Source organism: Chiloscyllium plagiosum, chromosome 4 (genome assembly GCF_004010195.1).
Source record: "Chiloscyllium plagiosum isolate BGI_BamShark_2017 chromosome 4, ASM401019v2, whole genome shotgun sequence".
In the NCBI taxonomy this organism is placed as follows: Eukaryota; Metazoa; Chordata; class Chondrichthyes; order Orectolobiformes; family Hemiscylliidae; genus Chiloscyllium; species Chiloscyllium plagiosum.
In genome coordinates this window covers 36,340,406-36,358,992 of record NC_057713.1, presented here as the reverse complement: position 1 = coordinate 36,358,992, position 18,587 = coordinate 36,340,406, and the positions used below count along the sequence as shown (strand labels likewise).

Sequence of the window (18,587 nt, the reverse complement as noted above, 5' to 3'; positions counted from 1 at the left end):
GGGAGTCCAGAACTAGAGGGCATAGGTTTAGGGTGAGAGGGGAAAGATATAAAAGAGACCTAAGGGGCAACTTTTTCACACAGAGGGTGGTACGTATATAGAATAAGCTGCCAAAGGATGTGGTGGAGGCTGGTACAATTGTAACATTTAAGAGGCATTTGGATGGGTATATGAATAGGAAGGGTTTGTAGGGATATGGGCCGGGTGCTGTCAGGTGGGACTAGATTGGGTTGGGATAGCTGGTCGGCATGGACGGGTTGGACCGAAGTCTCTATGGCTTTACGGTACTTCACTGTGAGAGAGGTCCGTGCAACTTATCCTGCTGTAAGGTACTTTGATTTCAAAAGGGAATTTTCTTTTTGCTGCTAGCTTCTCGAGTCATAGAGATGTACAGCACGCAAACAGACCCTTCGGTCCAACTCGTCCATGCCGACCAGGTATCCTAACTCTTGGAGGACATTTACTTCAATTGTCACTCTTAGTTGTGTGCTGAAGCTTTTGCGAGACAACCTTCAGTATGTGTCCCCATCTCTTCCAAAACAACTTTGTCAAGCAACTAAATCCATAAAACTAATCTCTGATCTTCCTTAAAAGCTTGAATGTCAGTTTCCACAAAGGCAGTTTTTTGTAAACAGTGAACTATAACACACTTCAAAACTTTTGACTGTTCAGTTCCTAGAAATACAACATAGATAGAACATAGAAAAGTATAGCACAGAACAGGCCCTTAGGCCCACGATGTTGTGCCGAGGTTTAATCCTAATGTAAAATATAGTAACTCAACCTACGTATCCCTCAACTCACTGCTATTCATGTGCATGTCTAGCAGTCACTTAAATGTCCCCAATGACTCTGCTTCCACCACCACAGCTGGCAACGCATTCCATGCATTCACAACTCTCTGCATAAAGAACCTATCTCTGACGTCTCCTTTATACCTTCCTCCTAATATCTTCAAACTATGATTTCTCGTACCAGTCAATCCTGCCCTGGGGAAATGTCTCTGGCTATTGACTCTATCTATTCGTCTCATTATTTTGTACACCTCGATCAGGTCTCCTCTGTTCTTCCTTCTCTCCAGAGAGAAAAGTCCAAGCTTATTCAACCTTTCTTCATAAGGCAAGCCCTCCAGTCCAGGCAGCATCCTGGTAAACCTTCTTTGTGCCCTCTCCAAAGCTTCTGTACCTTTCCTATAGTAGGGCGACCAGAACAGGACACAATATTCCAATCATACGGTAAACTTTCTGCAGCACAGAATCCATCTCTTCCAGCTTCCTTCACATAGTTAATTACTTTTTAAGGACCAAGTATTCCCAAATATATATATTTATATCATTTTTGAGATTTACATTTTAAAATAGAGGCAAAGGGATTTTGTTTAGTTTTGTTCAGGTTTTTTTTAAATGTCAGAACATCATTTTGGAACAGTGACTCAAATACTCACTGCTAATAAAGCGTGTGACTGCAATCAAGTACTGACAGAGTCTGTGCAGTGTTATTGTACAAGATATTTATACTTGGGAGTTTATTACTGGTAGAGTAATCAGTACAAAAGGATGAGTTTTGTTTTGATTCTAGTTCACAAGAAACAGGTGTTTAGTTCAAAAGTAAAAAGATTTTCTCTTTGTAGGGATTCTTTAACCATTTCAGCTTGGGGAGTCCCCAGCAGAAATGATTCAATACTCTGAAGATTCCAAGCCAGGAGAATTTGGGGTAGAAACCTTCAAGTTAGAATTGAGAAAGTTTAGGCCAACAAAGTTGTAGAAAGGTTCATGTCATCGGATATGAAAAGGAATTGTGAAATTGCCTCTCTTGCGCAAGGAAAAGGAACTGGAAATTTCCAATTAAGTAAAGATTTAAAAACTGAGGCAGCGATATTTCTCTGGGATTGAATTTCTGGTTTTGGTTTTGGGAATCAGGTTGAAACTTTGTTTTGATAGATGTGTTGACATTTTTCTAACTAATGTATATAGTTACCTTGTTTTTTTAAAATTCATTCACAGATGTGGGCATCGCTAGCTAGGCCAGCATTTATTGGCCATCCCTAATTGCAGAGGGCAGTTAAGATCAACCATACTGCTGTGGTTGACTCTGGAGTCTGGAGTCACATATAGCCAGACTAAGTAAGAATGGTAAGAATGGCAGTTTCCTTCCCTAAAGGACATTAGTGAATTAGATGGGTTTTTCCTGACAGTCAACATCAGTACACGGTCATCATTGACTCTTAATGCATTTGTATCAAATCTTCAATGTGAATACAGCTTTTCAGCACTGAGTTAGTACTTGTTATACTGGATGAAGTCCACACTGACACCAAAATATGACTTTACTGGATTATGCACTTACCACAGGACTACAACAGTACTTCATAGATTATTTCCAGTGTGACTCCCATTTTAATTCATCACAACTTCTCAAGAACGGAAACACAGAGAGATAGAAGGAAAGAACAGAAACACAGAGAGGGAGAGAACAAAAACACAGAGCGATAGAGAGAGAGAACAGATACATGGAGAGATAGATAGAGGGATAATAGGAATGAGCAACTAATGCTGGCCCTGCTAGCAATACCCACATCCTATTTATGAAGTTTTGAAAAAGAATCTCTTGAAAATTAATGAAAAACTAGACGTTAGCAGTAAGAAACGCAATAAAAGAGCAGGGAACATTTAAGATATTAAAGATCACATATTATAGTTCAATAATACATTTTTAATCTCAAAACCTGTGTTTTAAAATACTTTGTAAGGATGTTATTATTTTCTGTACTCATGCACAACCAAGCTCTCCACATTTTCTGCAGTCAGAAGACTCAGTGAATTTCCTCTCCCTCCACCAACCATTCCCAACCATGCACCCAACCATATATCCCTCTTTGCAAACCCCTCCACACCCAGACATGCAATAGTCCCTCTTCACAACATTCTCCCCTACTCATACGCCTCTTCTCAAAGCATCTCCCCACCCCTCACAATCAGTCACTCAGCACTTTCTTCCCAAACTCTGTCTTCTCTCACAGTCACTCCATCAGCAGCCCCTCTTTAAAATCCAACTCCCTTGCTTTTGGTCAGTAGTTCTACTTCTCAAAATTCATCCCCCACTTGATGCCACCTCTTCCCAGTTAGCTAGTGGGATGATATTTGTAATAATAAGGAACAAGAAGAAACAGTCAAGAGCTTCGCTAATGTTTTGTCATTTGTCCTCAATTATGACAGTGATGCAGACTACTAAGCAATGGGTACCATTCTAGTTTCACGTAACCATGTACGAACCTGGAAACTCACTGGTTTTCAAAGAATGACTGCATTTTTAGATACCAGTTGCACTCGCTTAATCAGTATGGTCATGCCACCAGGTGACATCACTCACCTTTCCAACAGCCTTACAGCCCTCTTAGGTCCTTTTATGGCAAGGACACTGTCAATGAAAACTGGTAGCAATTCACTACACCTGTGGGAGATTCAGACTGCTCCTTCCCCACTTAATCCATTGACACTTGAGCTCTTCTGCTCCCAACCCCCATATCCCCAAAACCATAGACGTTCCAGCTCTGGTACCCTCCCCAAACTTCATGGAGACTCAAGCTAAATAACAAACCCAGACACCTCTCCCCTTCACAAACCACATCGAGACCTGAGCTTCACTGCTTCCTTTACTGAACTGCGTGGAGAATTGAGCTCTGCTCCCTCTTACTACCATGTACAAATATCAAGGCTTCAGTCAAATGGTCAGCAGCAGAGCGTGTCCCAGTGGTGTAATGAGTTAGGCAGTCATCTCTGAGCATGTGTGATTAACTTTTAAGTTTTTCCCCAACACTGGAGCTCTCAGACTGTGCCTTGGGAAGCTTGAACTTTGAGTACAACTAAAAGCAGATGAGATCACGATCAATCACACCAAACAATTACAAAGAGGCAGAGGTGAAAAAATAATTTTCGAGGGTGGAGTTCCATACATACTTGAACAGTTGGAAATCTGTCAAATAGTAGAAATTTCTCATCTGAAAATAATTCAAGGAGAGCAAATCAGCAGAAAACGCTACTGGATTTTACATAATTTTGGTCTTTTTTTAAACGGTTATCTTGACTATTCACCAGATTCCTCTCCCTTTTACCTTTGAAGAACGCATTTTAAATGCTTTACTACTGTCATCACCAGACCACCATCAATCACTGCTCCATATGCTAAACCAATTGAATCAGTGTCAAACATCACTACCATAGAAAATTCATAGTGTAAAATCTGCTGATCACAGATTCTTTGAATTCCATTTCTCTTTCCAAGTCTGCTCTGAACTCCCCTGCTTACCTGGACTTGCTATCTTCCAATTTGATAACTATTTCTGACTGTGCAGAATCAGCACTCAGTACTTCAAGGTCTCTCTGTGTTGTGTCTTTCTCAGGAAGGATAGGAGGTGAAGATTCTTTCACCTGTAAAACCATCTCAGCATCTTTTCCTCCAATAGACATTCGTTCCTTCTTGATGTTGCTACTGTAAACACAAAGTAACCATCAACTTAATTCAAAACAGGTAAATATTCATTGAAGTCCACTCAATCATCAGAAAAATAATGGAAGATGTCATCAATAATGCTATCAACCTGTCCTTTCTCACTAAAAATAGTTCACCAATGCTCAGTTGGGTTCAACTGAAAACCTTATTACACCATGATCCAGACATAGACAATATAGCTGAGGTGAGGTGGTGAGAGTAACTGCCCTTGACTTCAAGCAACAATAAGCTCTGATCAAATGAAATTTAACTAAAATAATGGGAGGGAAACTCTACATAAAAGGAGATAGTGCAATTGTTGGAAGACAATTGTCTCAGCCTTACTACACCACCTTAAGAGTTCCTCAGTTAGAGTCCAGGATCCAATCATCTTCACCAATTTCTTTTATCAAAATGGCAAAGTTTGGATTTTTGCTGGTGATTGCAGAATGTTCAGCACTTCTTGTAACTTGTCAGATTATTAAGCATTCCACTCTTGTAATAATATTTGGACAATATCCAGACTTCAACTGATATGTCAGTAATATATTTGCTGCATAAGTGTTAGACAGTAATCATCTCCAGCAAAATTATGAGTCCACCCTCTTTGCCAGTCAAAGGCATTCCCATTGCTAAATCTCACACTATAATGGGAAGTTACCATTGTCTGAAATTTAGCTGAATCAGCCATCAAAATACCATGATTACTAGAGTAGCACTGCTATAGGTTGCGATTACTATGGCAAGTAATTCATTTGCTGACTTTCCAAAACCTGTCCAAATCTATGAGGCAAGTCAAAAGTGTGATGAAATACTTTCCACTTGTTTGAGTAAGTGCAGATCCAACAAATCTCAAAATCTTGACACCATCCCTCCCTCTAATAGATCAAAATCTAGGAACTCCTTCCCCTAAATGCCATTGTAGGTGTACCTCAACCATATTGACTGTAATACTCAAGAAACTAGCTTACCACCATCTTTTCAAAGGTAATTAAAGATGGGAAAAGAATGTTGGCTTTGCCAACAATACTTATGATAAAAAGAAACTTGGATTTAGTCTAGCAAGCTCAGATTTAAACAGTTATCCAGAATTCAGCTTCTGGCATGTTAAAAATAACTATAGCAAAGTACTAACAGTAACAGATGCTGACTCAGGTTCTTCTTGTTACATCATTGACACTTACTGGTCCATCCGATTCTGTCTGTCTCAGGGATAGGTGCAACCATTGAAACTAATTGAAAGTTTTAGTGTTTATTGAAAATCCTGGACTGTTTCAAAGGGCCTTGGTGCAACCATGTCTGAAGTATTGTGAACAATTGTGGTCTTCTTAACTAAGAATATATATTATCCTCTTGCCTTGCAGGGACTGGAACAAAAGCTCACCCAAGGATTCATGGAATGAAAGCATTGTTCTCAGAAGAGATTGTGTGGAATATATTTAAATTCCCGAGAGTTTAGAAGAATGAGAGTATTCTCACTGAAACAATCCTTGGGGTTTGATATGGTAGCTGCTGGGAGGATATTTCTCCTGCCTAGGAAACCTAGAACTAGTACCAGAATAGGAATTAGTTCTTCACTGAAAGTGTTCTGAACTTTTGGAATTCTCTGCAACAGAGAGTTATGAATGCTCGAGCATTGAGTATATTCAAATCAGAGGTTTACAGGTTTAAAAAAATGTAAATAGTAGGAGAATCATTAAGGGGCCAGTGTTCGTGCAAACCGCATAACTAGGGAAGTAGAGAGGGTTTGAATTAAATCATGGGGGATAGGATGCAGCAAAGAATACAGACAAGGTAAGAGAGGAAAATATAAATTTGTGAAATGAGGGCCGGAGATGGCAGGAAGGATCAGAGAGAAAAAAACTCCTAAAACATTCCAACTAGACATTACAAAAATAGCAAAAAGGCAAAACTAAAAACAAATGTATGTGAAGATGAATTCATAACAAAGGAAAAAAAATGAAGAAAACACAGTCTGATGGAGACATGGTTGCAAGTTGATAAAGATTGTCCTGAATTATGAGGGATATGTAACATTTAAGAAAAAAGGAAGTTATATATGTGATGGGGTAGCACTGTTAGTCAAGATTAGATTTGTGCAATAATCAATTTAAGTAGAGCTGAGGAATAGTAAGAGAAAGAACGGATGAATAGAACTAATTTAATGGCTCTTCAAAGGGCTGAAACAAATATAATGGGATTATCTGTTTTAGCTTATACTATATTATTCTACAATGATTAGCACAAGAGGAAGGTTGCAACAACACAATAAGATTATATCAGTAGCTTCTCCAAGCAGAGCACTTGAAGGAGAAAGATAAATCCAATGAAAAAAATGGAAACCTCTAACCCAGTTGGATCTTTTCCCTTCTTGGTTTTTAACTTTTTGGCTTTAGCTGATGTTGGAGCTTGTCCAATACCAAATCCCTCTCCACTCACTTCTCCAACATGTGTTTCTTCAGCTGTCTCAGTCACCACCTGTAAGCACCAAAAGATAAGGTACTCAAAAAACAATTGGTGAAATTTACACAAGTAATAAGATACTGTAATAGAAAACCTTACAGATTTTTAAAAAATTCTTTCATGGGATGTGGACTTCACTGGCTAGGCCAGTATTTATTGCCCATTCCTGCCCAGAGGGTATTTAAGTATTAACCACATTGCTGTAGGCCTGGGTCATACACAGGTCAGACCAGATTAAGTTGGCAGATTTTCTGTTTTAATGGGGAAGTGAACCAGATAGAGTTTTACAACAATTCCGTTAGGCTAGCTTTTTAAAAATTCCAGATTTTTAATGAATTCAAATTTCACTAACTGCTATGGTGAAGTTTGAAACCAAGTGTCTGGAACATTGTTGTGCTCAATGTCATGCTTTCTTTTATAAATGACTTGTAGTGATTCAGAATATTTTATTAAATTTAAAAAACTACATAAATTTGCAGTTTTTGAAAGCTGAATTCCAACATGAAGCCTTTACCAGAGTCTTCACTTTATGCTCAAGTGAATTTGCCATGACATGTCCAGGATAACAAACATAAAATCCTTTCTGTTAATTACCTTACAAAATAAAAACTCTCATTGCTTCTACAGTCTCATTTTGCCTTTGATAGCATGGAGAATCAGACTGGATTTTGTTTTACACATAATGTAAAAAAAATATGGAAAAGGTTAATGAAATAATGTGCAACAGCAATATAATCTAGTATAGCCATAGTATTTATTGGGGTAATTTAAGCTAATTTTTCAAAAAAAAGACTCACATTTAATATCCAGAGCATTTCCCAACTTCAGGGTTCTGAAAGCATTTTTACAGCGAATTAGGTACTTTTGATGTACAGTCATTGTTGTAAGGTCGGATACAAGGCACCCAGTATACAAAAGTCCCACAAATATTAATGATCCAATAATTGATTTTAGATATTGGTTGAGGAGTAACTATTGGCTGGAACACGACGTACTTCGCTTCAAATGAATGATTTGAGATTTTATTTACATCAGTTTAGGAGGTGAATGGGATTTTAGTGTAACATTTCATTTGAAAGGATCACTGTAATGGAAAATTAACATTTATCGTGAAATCGATAAAGGCATAGAGAAACAAAGAAGTAAAGGCCTGACTGAAACTAGGGGCAAGTATTGCAAACTAAAGAGAAAAATGTAAAGGCAAACCAACCAACAGCAGACTTACAAGGCCAGTTAAACTACCATATCAACAGTCAAGAATGAGAGAAACAACTTCATATATGGAAAGGAACTCAAATGTTCCAGGCTCCTAACCTTGCAGGTGTTGATAAGAAGAAGCGAATTATAGTATAAAGGGAATATGTGAAGGCTATCGAGCGCCCCTTTACATGAGGCATCTTGCCAATATTTTGCAGAGGTCTGAAATAAACTTTTTCTTTGCTCTTGCAAGCATTTGAATCGAGTCGATTTAATTTTTCATGACAGTAAACTTGGAGGCTCGCCCGGGACCCCGCGACTGGGGAAGATTCTTAAGGTTCCCAGGAGGTGCAGGTGCCAGTGCCTTGAAGGACTTTTACTTCATCTTGAGCGCTAAATTGGCCCCTTTGCGCGAGAGGGCTGGGAATCTGTGGATCACCCCGGTGCCGGGGTCCAAATCGAATAGGGTCAGGGTAAGAGACGTGGCTTAAGTAATCCTACATGGAGACTCATTCTAAGAGAATAAATAAATCAGGAGGAAGGTCCATTGAACTCTTACGCGGTATTCGAGCAAAACTCAAGGGAAAGGATTGATGTCTCTAGAGTGTTTAAGAGACAGCAAGTTTAAGGATGGTTTTAGACTTGGAACCACCACTGGCTGAGTTGGACTCGCCAAAGACATATCGGATACGGGGTTTCTTGGTTTACGAAAACCAAGGCATTGAGGCGGACGTGCCCAATGAGAGGGGACCTCTGGAGGTAAAAGCAAGTCATAGTGGCAAAAAAGATAACGGTACCGTGTGTGTGAGAGAGAGAGAGAGAGAGAGAGAGCTGAACACTTTTCCAATAATGCTGAAAATGGGCTCCAGCAAGAGCAAACAAAAAGACGGTCCACAGAGGACTTGGAGTGGTCAACCAAAAATACAATACATGTTAAATAATTACGGCCCAGAATCTGTAAAGCAGTTAGAATTGTGGATCAAGGAATGTGGTTTTCCGGAGGGAGGAAGTTTAGTAAAAGGCATTTGGAAATACTGAGGTCATGTTTGGAGGACAGAGAGAAGGAGAGACGGAAGGGACAAATAGAAGCTGTGAATTGGAGTGCTTATAACATGTGGAAGGCTGAGGCTGATATCAGAGAAAGGAAATCTCAAGTAAAAGATAGATCAAATACGCGTACAAATACCAGCGCACATGCAGACGTGAGAGGAAATCAACCTAATGAAGCTGTACAGTGTCTGAAGTCTGGTCCAGATCCTGACCTTGATGACTGCCCTCTGAGACCAACAGCCCCCCTACGAGATCCACCTGGCGAAGGTTCCAAGTCAGCGGCCACCGCCTCGGGGTCTGCTGAATCACCGGTAGCATTTCATACCCACAACAGATCGAAGCAAGAAGGCCAAGCGGAGGACGGCCTCTCCAAGACAGAAAGGCATCCAGGGCCTGTCCGCGATCACCCCACGATGGACAATGAGTCAGATGGTGAGAGTACTGACTCATGATCACCTAACCAGGTGGTTCTGCAAGCACCAATGGTTGAAGTTGCAGATCCAGGAGGATACCCGATGTTGGTCCACCGGCCATGGACCATGAAGGATTTGGAAAGTGCCTATGGGCAGTTGCCTGACCCACGTAAGGTTGGAGGTAATAAGTTCGCCGAAGAAGTGACAAGGTTCTGTACTGAGTTCCATCCCATGTCACATGAGATGAGACGTCTCCTGGGATGAAAACCGGGTGCCAATGTCACTAAAATCAGGTATAACTGGCCAGCCGCAAATATCCATGCCAGAGCAGCCGACCCGCAGGCGAAGTGGAACAGAGACTTTAATGATTTTATCTCAGCGCTGGCAACCGCCTGTAGGGAGGCATCAGTATGAACGGGCATGATCAAAATTACAATGTGTAAACAACAAGAAGGTGAGACAGTGTCCCAGTACCTTACGCACCTCACTGAAGTCCATTACGCCCATATTGGACTGACACCACCCGAGGACAGAACGACGGCAGAAATCACGTGGTATGAGGCACACCTGAGGAACAGCTTCATCAATAATGCCCTACAGCAGGTCAGTGATTACTTGGGAATAAACATGAGACTACACTGTGCCTATCACCCAGCGAGTGCTGGGGCAGTGGAAAGAGGGAATGCTACCCTAAAAAAATAAATTGATAAAATGCTGTGAGGAACTAGGGGTGACGTAGACAAAGGCACTTCCAATTGTGCTAATATATATGAGATCTAGAAGGAGAGGAAGAGCCAATCTTAGCCCATTTGAGATTTTGTTTGGTAGGCTGCCCAATACAGGAATTGGCCCAAGACCTAAAGTAAGACAAATAACAGACCACTGTGAGGATGAGATGTTGTTTTTCCTGTATAAAACTCTCTACACTTTTGTCTCAAATACAGAATCAAGTGAAGGCAGCACTACCCCAACCAGCAGGAGGGAAGCTGCACGATCTAGAACTTGGAGACTGGATAATGGTGAAAGACTTCAGGAGGGAATGCTGGAAGGTGAAGAGGTAGCTGGGGCCATTTCAAGCGCTCCTTACAACACAGACAGCTGTTAAGATCGCTGAAAGAGCCATGTGGATACATGCCAGCCATTGCAAACATGTAGCTGGACCTGAGGAGACATCGGACGACACCGGAACCAAATAGGTGCAAGTAGTGAAACTCCGATAACCAGATTGGACTGATATACGTACGGATTTGTAAGGTTGCTAGACACCTCATACAGATATGGGGCTGCCCCAGCTCACACTTTAGTAAGTGCCCTAGCAGGACTACTCGCAAAGGCAGGGGCGTCTGGGATACAGCCGCAGATGGTAACCTTAACCGAGGGTGCTAAGGGGAACTTTACATGCGACCCATGGCTGTTTAGTAACTAGGACGACTATAAATGGAACAATGAATATTTATTCAGGGATCCTTGTGCTCCCAGAAACTGCAACGTAGTAGTAGCCACCACAGCTACAGGGACACGGGAAATAGGTATTCTATTATCAAGGAAGGAAGTGCCAGGACACGGGTAATAATAACCGAGATTCAGAAGAGTGATGAGGGAGCCTGGTGGTATGGAATAGATAGACCCTTCTCCGACATCTATAGACAGGTGAATATAGTGGTACAGTCGCCGCCACACCCCCGAGATGCAGTGCAGAAGGTCCTACAGGAAATAGTAGCACCAGGGCACGGCAACCAACCAAACCAAATCATGGACCTAACCCCAAGCAGGGCAGAGGGCATTAATGTCATGCCAGAACCTGGAGGGAGTCGGCTGGGGCTCGGGAGCAAGTCTAACTCGGTAGTCGAAATAGCCCTTCATGAGATAAGCGGTGTAAATGCGACACCAGTAGGTTGAGAGATGCGAAGGGCCATTGCTAGATATGAAGGGAACAGAGCTTGTGCCTTGGCCCTAATACAACACCAGAGATTAGAGGTTGGCTTCCCTTGTTGGATATGTTTGCACCCAGCCCAACAGTGGACTGCCGAACCAATCACAGAGAACCTAACGAGAAATGCTAGCTGCCTGCTTCCACGGGCGGCGACTACCCTGACCCTGGTAGGGAGAGCAATTAGGGCAAATCTCACGCCACCACCCAAACTCAAGGCTAACTGCAGACCCAATGCAGACACGCTGCCGACCACAACCTTCCGTATAGTGGAAGGCAGGGGAGAAATGTGTATTTGCACAAATTAGGGAAGACTCCATTTGGGGATCTCTCAGTGTACTACGATGCTGTACTTAAACAATGACTCTTGCTCAGCTACCTATGCAAATGGTATGATCATCAATATTACTTGTTCCTTTATCAATAATCAGACCATGATGGCTGGTATAATATGGGCCTTTGGAGAGAGAGGGTACAACCACCTCCCCCAGGATGGAAGGGGTATTGCTATCCTGCGGTACTGTCTCCTGGCACAACAGTGTTCATCCCAAAGGCCAGTAACGGGCGAACCCGAAGGGACATCCCACAGCATTGGAATGGGTACACACTCGCAGACCCCTGGACTATACCAGGAGTGAACACTGGGTGGTCTATTCTCTTGGGAGCAGGGACAACACTGGCAATAAACAAGATTAATGGCCTGGGATATAGTGTATTACTGTTAGCAAATGAGACGGAGGAAGGTCTAACACTCATTAATACTGAGTTAACGGCAGTAAGGGAAGCAGTGATATAAATCGATTGGTACTAGACATACTGACGGCAGAGAGAGGAGGCGTCTGCAAAATGTTGGGTAGGTCGTGCTGTTTTAATATTCCTGATGAGTCCCAGAATATCACTAGTGTCATAAATATATGAAGGCGGCAGTAAGACCGCCTCCCCCAGCAGATGACTCCTGGTTCCAGTGGCTTACCTTCCTTTGGGGAGGATAGGGGTATTAGATCTTACATGCTCTACTAGTTGTAGGGCTGGTCACACTGATGGTGCTTTGTATAGTACCCTGCTTGTGTACCTGCCTACGGCGTTTGCTTATGAGTGCAGTGGGGTACCAATTGGTAAAACAATCAGAGGCCCCACAGTAGGAGGATCCAATTGCATGGATCCCACCATACCGTAACATTGAAGTGTGTGACATGTGAAAATGAGCTAAGTACAGGGCACACCAGAGCAAGTGACGATACCACCAAAAGCTGTGTTACAAGTAGAAGGTGTCTGAGGGAAGGCCTGGTGCTCCCTAAACAATTTGATGTAGAGCTACCTGGCTCTGTATATTTTTTATGTCATTGTTGTCATAAAATGACAAAAAGGGGGGAAATGTAATGGAAAATTAACATTTATTGTGAAATCTATAAAGGCATAGGGAAACAAAAAAGTAAGGGCCTGATTGAAATTAGAGGCAAGCATTGCAAACAAACAGAAAAATGTAAAGGCAAACTGACCTAATAGCAGACTTACAAGGCCAGTTAAACTACCATGCCAGCAGTCAAGGAATGAGAGAAACAACTCCATATATGTTCCAGGCCCCTAACCTTGAAGATGTTGATAAGAAGAAGCGAATTATAGTATAAAGGGAATATGTGAAGGCTGGAGTTATAGATAATAAATCAGCTATGATCTCATTGAATGACTGAGCAGAATCAATTGACCAGATAGTCTACTTCTGCCCTATATATATATGGTCTTAAATTGTTTAGAGACCAGGATCTGCAATGATAAGTGCATACGAAAGAATGCGAGAAGAGCCACTGGGTTGAATTTCACTTTGAAGGTGGAAAATAGGAACAGAGACTTTTTTCAGATCCTGAACCTATCCCCTGGAAAACAGTCATTGCTGTGTATTTCTGACTGGGGTGGAGCCCAGTTTCATGTTCATCATGTTCATGAGGATGCTTGGTCGGTTTTCGAAATTGAAATATCAATGGAAGTCTTTCAGCTCAGAGGAGCACCCAGCTACATTAAAAATTAAGGAAATAAGAGGGTATTTTAACAAGAAGGTGCCTTCTCAGCCACTTCCTGAAAATGGAAATAATAAGAATTACAGATAGCAGCCTATTTTAGTCTTGAGTTGTGTAACTGGGAATGTCATCATTTGCTGTCTATCTCCAGTTGCCTTTGAGAAAGTGGTAGTGAGCCACTTTCTTGAACTGCTGTAGTGCATAGTAGGTGCACAATCACAGTGAAGGGAGTTCTGAGTTTTACAGATCAAGTTCTTTCCTCATAGCCTTGCAGATAATGTCTTTTTCAAGTGCATGTCCAATTCACTTTTGGAAGTTACTGTTCCAACCATTGTTTCAAACAATTACTTCCAGATCAAATTAACTCATCGGATTCTGTGAATGAGATAAAGCAGACAAGGACATTGTAAGCCAAATAAACTGGACACCTCAACTAGTGGATTGTTGGTCTTTCTGATCTCCTTTATTCTGTGGGTGCTTTGTTGTTTGAGAGGTGATTTAAGTGAGTAGTTGAGGTCCTTATTACTTGTTCTGGTGTAAATAAGAATCCCAAGCCAATATTTTAAGAGGGAAAGAAAGACAGCCTTCTGACCAAAATTCTGCCATCAACTAATTGCATTGGATTAACTTGCTGTTCACCTATATAACAAACTATATATCAAAGTAACTATAGCAGTGTGAGACGGCATTGTGAGGGACATGATCAAACAATAGAAAAAGCATTTAAATTGTGGGCAAAAACTAGCCCTTTCCTCCCTCACCTTATATCCATGTACATACACTAATGATAATGTGCTGAGGTAATGATAGTTCCCAGGCTTCCCCACACTCACCGGTTCAGGAGTACAGCTAGTTGATTTATTCATTTTATCAATCAGAATGTACTTCTTCCGCAATGCAGTCTCTATTTCCTGCCCTTGTTGCCTTGATGTGAAAGAAGGGGAATAAAATCAGAAGTTATGGTTTTGACTGTGAACTGAATTTTGCAGAGAACCTCTGAAACAGAGACAGACAGCAGCAAGGAAGTTGAAGTTGGAACAAACAGAAGCAGATATGAAAACAGGGAGAAAGGCAACTTTACAGGCAGAGGTGGGATTAGGGACAGGAAAAGAAACAGGCAGAAGCAAAGCTAGAGAGATTCAGAGAGGCAGTATTAACACTGACAAAGCAGCAGATGAAAAGGCTGCATTAGATACAGCAGCAAAAATAGAGCACCAGACATAAACCTTATTTGAAAGTGTTTGGCTTGCTAGTGTAGAGAAAGCTTTATTGTAACTGATCCATGAGATAACTACTATGGAAGTGCCTTGATGAGATAATATAATGATGACATCTATTTTGAGCTTATCCTACAACTCATCTGAGTGTATTGTGTTTGTTAAGGTAAAGAAAGAAAGAAAAACTTAGATCTCTTTTGTAATTTTCTTGACCTCAGGATACCCAAAGTACTTATTGCCAATCACAACTGCTATGAAGATTAATAATATTATTATAATTATTTGAAGACTTGGTTCTAAAGTGGGGAAAATGGACTTAGTTATTCTGATCTATTTTTGCAAAAGTCAGAAAGTAATTTTGAACATTAAGCTTAAAACAGCATTTAAAAGAAATTGCATGATCTCAATTAAATTACCAGCAATCCATCCGTTGACATAATTATTAAGGTATTTTTCTGAATTAAGTTCGGGAATGAGAAAGAGAAAGGGCTGGAAGCAGGTTCATGCAAGGGCAAGAAGCTAATATCAGCAGAGCTGATGTTAAGAGCATTTTTCAAACAACTGGGACCCAGGAGAAGTCCTGGGTGTTAAATAGTTTGTGGGAGTATCTGAGAGGGAGACATCCTATAAAACTATTGAAATCTTGAGTTTCAGGTACCCATGTTAAGTAATGGGAAACGGAGGGAGCAGATTATTTTAAGTATCATGAAAATACATTCACTGAAAAATATAACACCTAGTGAAGTACAGCAATTTGCCAAAGGAAAGTTGACTACAACTGTGCCATTGAGCAACAGGCTTTAGCATAGAAGCAGGAGTGACTTTTCACTGAGGTTTGAAAGCCAATGAGGGTATTGTTGCTGAATGGCATTCTTTTGTACTGTAAGAATTCCGTGATTCTTTCTTTGTGCTGTTTATAATGGGATCACTCTAGTAGTTCTTGTATAGTGTAATATAGTTTGCTTTTGTTTCTTCTTTGAAATAAACTTTAATGTTTTTGCACAAGTACATGTACAGGATCTTGCAAATATGTTTAATGACTGACTCCATTGGTAACAAAAAGAAAAATAAAACCTCTAGTCTATCAAGCCAGGTTTCACTCTGGGACTTGACTTGTCTGATATTACCATCAATATTGATAATAATGCAATACAGAATCAAAATCATTCCAGCACAGGAGGCCATTCAGTTTATCAAGCACCTGCCAGTTTTCTCCAAAAATTTCTCACACCAGATCGTTTCCCACAATCTCTATATATCCTTTATGATTTTGCATATCTTTATCAATTCATCTCTTGACCTTTTCTTCTCTGATGAGAACAATTCCAGCTTCTTGATTCCATGCTTGTAAAATAAGTCTCTCATCCTTGGAACCATTCTCATTAAACCTTTTTGCACTGTCTTTAAAGCCTTCAATTCTTACAAATGTGTGATGCCTGGTATTGACTGTTGTACTCCAGTTGGGGCTGAGCAAATGATTCTTAAAGGTTCACCATAACTTCCATACTCCTATATGCTACTCTCTGTTTATAAAGTGTAGGATCTCTATGCTTTCTAAACCACTTTCTCAACCTGCCTAGCTACCTCAAACAACGTACACATATTCACATAGGTTTCTTTATTTCTGCATCCTTTTAGAATTACATCCTTCAGTTTATAATTTCTCTCCTCATTCTTGCTATTAATAATATATCCCTTTCCACTTTTCTCCATTAAACTTTATCAAATACAATTCTGCCCATTTCACTATCCCAGAGCCTCCTAAATCTACAACTATCCTCATCACAGTTCATTATACATTATAGTTCTGTGTCATCTGCAAATTTTAAAATTGTGGTCTGTACACCCAGGTCTAGTTCATGAATACAGGTCAATGTAAGCAATAACCCCATTACTGACTGTTGTGGAAAACCTTCCTCCAGTATGAAATATAATTCATTCGTAATTGCTTGCTGTTTCCAGTCATTTAGCCATTGTTCCTTTTATACCACTGGCTTTAATCTTGCTGAAAGTCTTATGATGTGGCACTTCATCAAATACCTTTTGAAAGACCATATGCACCACATAACTGCATTACCCTCATCAGCCTTCTGTTACCTCATCAATAAACCCATCTCATTAGTTACATATGATTTGTCTTTAACAAGCTGTGATATGAAATAGTAAGGTATTTTTAAACCAGTCACTGATGTAGCATATTCAAAGGAAATATGAATGTTCTTAACTATATAGTATAGAGGGAGCTTCAGTCTATAACTTACTTTTCCAGCACCTGTAACCCCTTGGTGGGGCAGTGCAGAGGAAACTTTACCATATACCTAATCGTCTCATCTGATTTAAGAGTCCTTAATGGGACAGTGTAGAGAAGGCTTTATTGTGCATATATCCCTGCTTTACCTGACCTGGGAGTATTTGGTGAATGGAATAAAGAGAGTATCTTATCTGGGAGACCCTAATGGGCAATGTAGAGGAAATGTCACTCTCCATCAAACTCATTCAATATCTTATCTGCAAAAGTACAATGGGAAAAAATTGAAGGAGCTTTACTCTGTTCCTACTCTGTGTAGTATCTGCCCTGGGAGTGTTTAATACGCAAAGAACCATCTCAACTTAATGAAAACATAATAAATAGGAAAACAACGGCATACATCAGTACTCACTGCAATATTATCTTGAACTGTGCAAAGGACTCACGGAGTTGCCTGAGGTTTGTGATCTTGTAAAATTAAATTGGTTAAATGGTTAGTTTGAAATTAATCATCACACACAACTATTGCAGTATTGTTTTTAGTGTTGCAATGTAAATGCCTGACCCAAAGAATGTTTCAGCATTTTTTATATAGAGGCAGTGTTCTATCTGATAAAACAATAGTTTACATGTGGTCCAATAACAAATTCCTACCAGAGATATGATAGTTGCAGTAGAAGCAAGTGCTACAAATTTCACCAATATAGAATGCATAATTTCTAAGGTTCATTACACATGGATATTTGACCCAAGTCTACCAAATCTTCCATTCAGTAGTTGAACAGTGATTGTTAAAGGAGGGCAATTTCATGAGAATGAATAGTCTTTTGAAACTACTCAAAACCATACCACAAACTGAAATTTAGTTCAACATTATGAATATTTCTTTATTTTAAATTTAGAAAGAAACTGAAAGTACATTAACAGAATTTGTCTGTTGTTACTGTTAGCAGGTCAGGCAGAACTTGTGGAGAGAAACAGAGTTAATCTTTCACCCCATCCTTCCCATACCATCAATTATGTTCCTCCATCATAAAAGGCCATCAACCTGAAATGTTATATGCCTGAGCTGCTAAGGTGTTACAGCCTTTGTTGTTCTTATTTCAGATTTTTACTGGCTGCTTTATTTTGCTTTTAAATCAGCTGCAAAAGATTGCCTGATACAGATTCTAAATAATGTGAGTTGAAAGCTGAGTGAACACTTCCTCTGCAGTGAGATTAAATGTCTTCTGCATGAAATAGTGAACAAAGTCTAGATTAGAGAGGTGCTGGCAAAGCACAGCAGGTCAGGCAGTATCTGAGGAGCAGGAAAATCGATGTTTCGGGCAAAAGCCCTTCATTTCCTGATGGGTTTTGCCCGAAACGTCAATTTTCCTGCTCCTTGGATGTTGCTTGACCTTCTGTGCTTTTCCAGCATCACTCTAATCTAGACTCTGATCTCCAGCATCTGCAGTCCTCACTTTTGCCATATGAAATAGGGAACAGCCAACTTCAAGGGTGACTAAATCCCGCAGAAAGGAATTCCACCAGACCAAGCCCCTGTCTGGTGGGCTTCTTGACCAGTCA

General features: G+C 40.4%; 1 protein-coding gene across 3 annotated transcripts in view; it reads right to left on the bottom strand.

The window, feature by feature from the left end:
* kif9 (kinesin family member 9) overlaps positions 1-18,587 on the bottom strand; it is a 114,707-nt gene that overhangs the window by 31,659 nt on the left and 64,461 nt on the right. For 2 of the 3 annotated variants that reach the window (XM_043687968.1, XM_043687970.1), the window contains 4 exons: positions 17,434-17,489; positions 14,390-14,480; positions 6,839-6,966; positions 4,306-4,488 (listed from right to left, as the gene is read on the bottom strand). In XM_043687968.1, coding sequence (XP_043543903.1) covers positions 4,306-4,488; positions 6,839-6,966; positions 14,390-14,480; positions 17,434-17,489 — 458 coding nt within the window. The remainder of the gene's footprint in view (positions 1-4,305; positions 4,489-6,838; positions 6,967-14,389; positions 14,481-17,433; positions 17,490-18,587) is intronic. The other variant, XM_043687969.1, reaches the window with a different exon arrangement.